The following is a 2,173-nucleotide window of genomic DNA, read 5'->3' on the forward strand; positions in this document are numbered from 1 at the left end:
ATGTGCCACCCACTGCCCTTGAACAGAAGCTGCTCTGAGGCCGAGGCCAGCTGGCTGGTCCCACCTCGCAGCCCCCAGCTCTGAGCCTGGCTTGCATTTCTGAATTGCTCTCAGTGCCCCAGCCAGGTGACGATTGCTTGGACAGGTGTGTCAACAATGCAGTGAATTAAAAATGCAGAAGTGTTCATTATTGATCAGTTGTAGAGAGAAGTGATCGCAGACAGGGCTGACGTGTAGGAGCAGTGCTGAGCTAGACGGCACACTCACCTGTCCTTGCTTGTCTCCCAGGACATGGCTCGGGCCCCGCAGAGGCCGCCCTCCGGGCCGCTGCCCCCGTCACAGGCCCTCACTCTGGCTGGACCGAAGGTAGGCCTTGCTTTTACCCGTGCGCCGTCTCAGTTTTTGAATGTGACTTCCGTGTAAGCAAGACAGGCATGATTTTTGTACGCACAGCAAACCCTTGTGTTTCGCTAAATGGTTTATTCCTAATAGTGTGTGATCCAGGAAGCGTCAGGACCTGTGATTTCGTCATTGAACCGACACACAAATGCACTTTGATTGAAAAATTTCAGAGTTCAGTCTCCCCTGTCCCCTTCTTCATCCCCCACCATAGTGCCCTCTCCTGAGGGAACTGCTCTGTTTTATATCCACTAAGTTCCTTTTCCAAATCTATTTCTGTTTCTCTGTCTCCATGTGGTTTGTGGGGGACTCTTCCCCCACATGCGTGGGAGCGCAGTGCACGTGCGCGTCACAGAGCGTCTCTCATCCGTGTGTTTTGGAGAGCTCTGCGCGCCAGCGCGTACGGGCCCAGCACAGGTCACGGCGTCCCAGCCAGGACAGGGCCAGCTGGCCCTGGGCTCACGTGCTTGGGCACCGGTTTCCTTTAACGTAGGTGTGGCTTCTTTTAGGGTTTCAGCCATCGACAGCCACGCCACCTAGCGATAAGGAACTCGGCTGTTTGAGACGCACGAGAGGCCCGGCTTCTGGTCTGTGGTTCTCGTGGAGTTGGGGACCGCACATGTGGACTGTGCCTGGGTTTTGTGTTGATCGCTCCCTGGCTTCTTACAGATGGTCCACCACACTTATGTCCCCTGAGTGATAAATCCTCCCACTCTGCAGTGTTCGAGCCTTAGAGACACAGCGTCCTCTCCACGTGGCCTTACACTTCCTCCGTTGCCGATGGGGTCGTGATGCGTCCCTTCTCCCAAAGAGGGACAGCGGGCCTTCCTGCTCTTGCCGTTAGCACCATGCTGCCGGTCATTTCCTGCATGTCTCTTGGTGTCACATGGAAGGGCTGATGTAGGTGGGAGCCTGCCCCACACTGCGGCCCCGGGCCAGCCCCCCAGGAGGCTCTAGGCGGTGAGGTGGCTGTGCCAGAACGAGCGTCAGCCGCGCCGCTGCTGCGCCCAGCCAGGCGGCCTTTCTCTCCGCGGTAGTGAGTCTTCTCTGGAGGAGGCGTGTGCCGACTCCTCCTGGCTCCGGCTCCTCGGGAGGGTGTTCACCACCGGTCCCTGCTTAGTGCTGCCCGGGGCCCGCACACCTCACCGCACAGTTGCCCATTTTCAGCTTTTCAAGATCGTGCCCAGGTTGTTTGTGAGCTCAGTCACACATGGACGTGTCTTTTTTCAAATGCGCTTCACCTTCTCGATGCTCTTCCTCCAGCCCAAAGCTCACCAGTTCAGCATCAAGTCCTTCTCCAGCCCCACGCAGTGCAGCCACTGCACCTCCCTGATGGTGGGGCTGATCCGGCAGGGCTACGCCTGCGAGGGTGAGTGTCCGTCCGCTTGCTGCCGTGTCCCCCGTGTCCCCTGGCACCGGCCATCTCAGGGGAGAGCAGTTAATATAAAGGCAAATAGGGCTGAAAAGAAGTCCTGTGAGCTGAGAACAGATTCTCTCTTTTTAGTCCTGTGAATTCTCAGTAAAGGCCAGGAGTTCAGTCCTGAATCCTTGCCGTGGTGGGAGACACCTGCTTACGGTGTGGCCTAGGGCCGGGGTCCCCAGCCCCTGGGCCACAGATTGGTCCTGGTCTTTGCCTGTTAAGAACCGGGCTGCAGGTGGACAAGTGAACCTTCCAGCGCCGGCGCCGGCACCACCACGTCAGGTCCACCTCAGGTCATCAGGCGTTAGATTCTCAGGGCACTGGTCCCCGCTGCCCCAGAGGTTGGGGACCGCT

General features: G+C 58.1%; 1 protein-coding gene across 1 annotated transcript in view; it reads left to right on the forward strand.

Moving 5' to 3' along the window:
* CDC42BPB (CDC42 binding protein kinase beta) overlaps positions 1-2,173 on the forward strand; it is a gene marked incomplete at its 5' end in the record, with an annotated part of 52,590 nt that overhangs the window by 34,900 nt on the left and 15,517 nt on the right. Inside the window, 2 exons of the mRNA XM_023537132.1 lie at positions 289-366; positions 1,357-1,624. Of these exons, the coding sequence (XP_023392900.1) occupies positions 289-366; positions 1,357-1,624 (346 nt within the window). The remainder of the gene's footprint in view (positions 1-288; positions 367-1,356; positions 1,625-2,173) is intronic.

This window comes from Pteropus vampyrus, unplaced genomic scaffold (genome assembly GCF_000151845.1).
Source record: "Pteropus vampyrus isolate Shadow unplaced genomic scaffold, Pvam_2.0 Scaffold178, whole genome shotgun sequence".
Classification (NCBI taxonomy): Eukaryota; Metazoa; Chordata; class Mammalia; order Chiroptera; family Pteropodidae; genus Pteropus; species Pteropus vampyrus.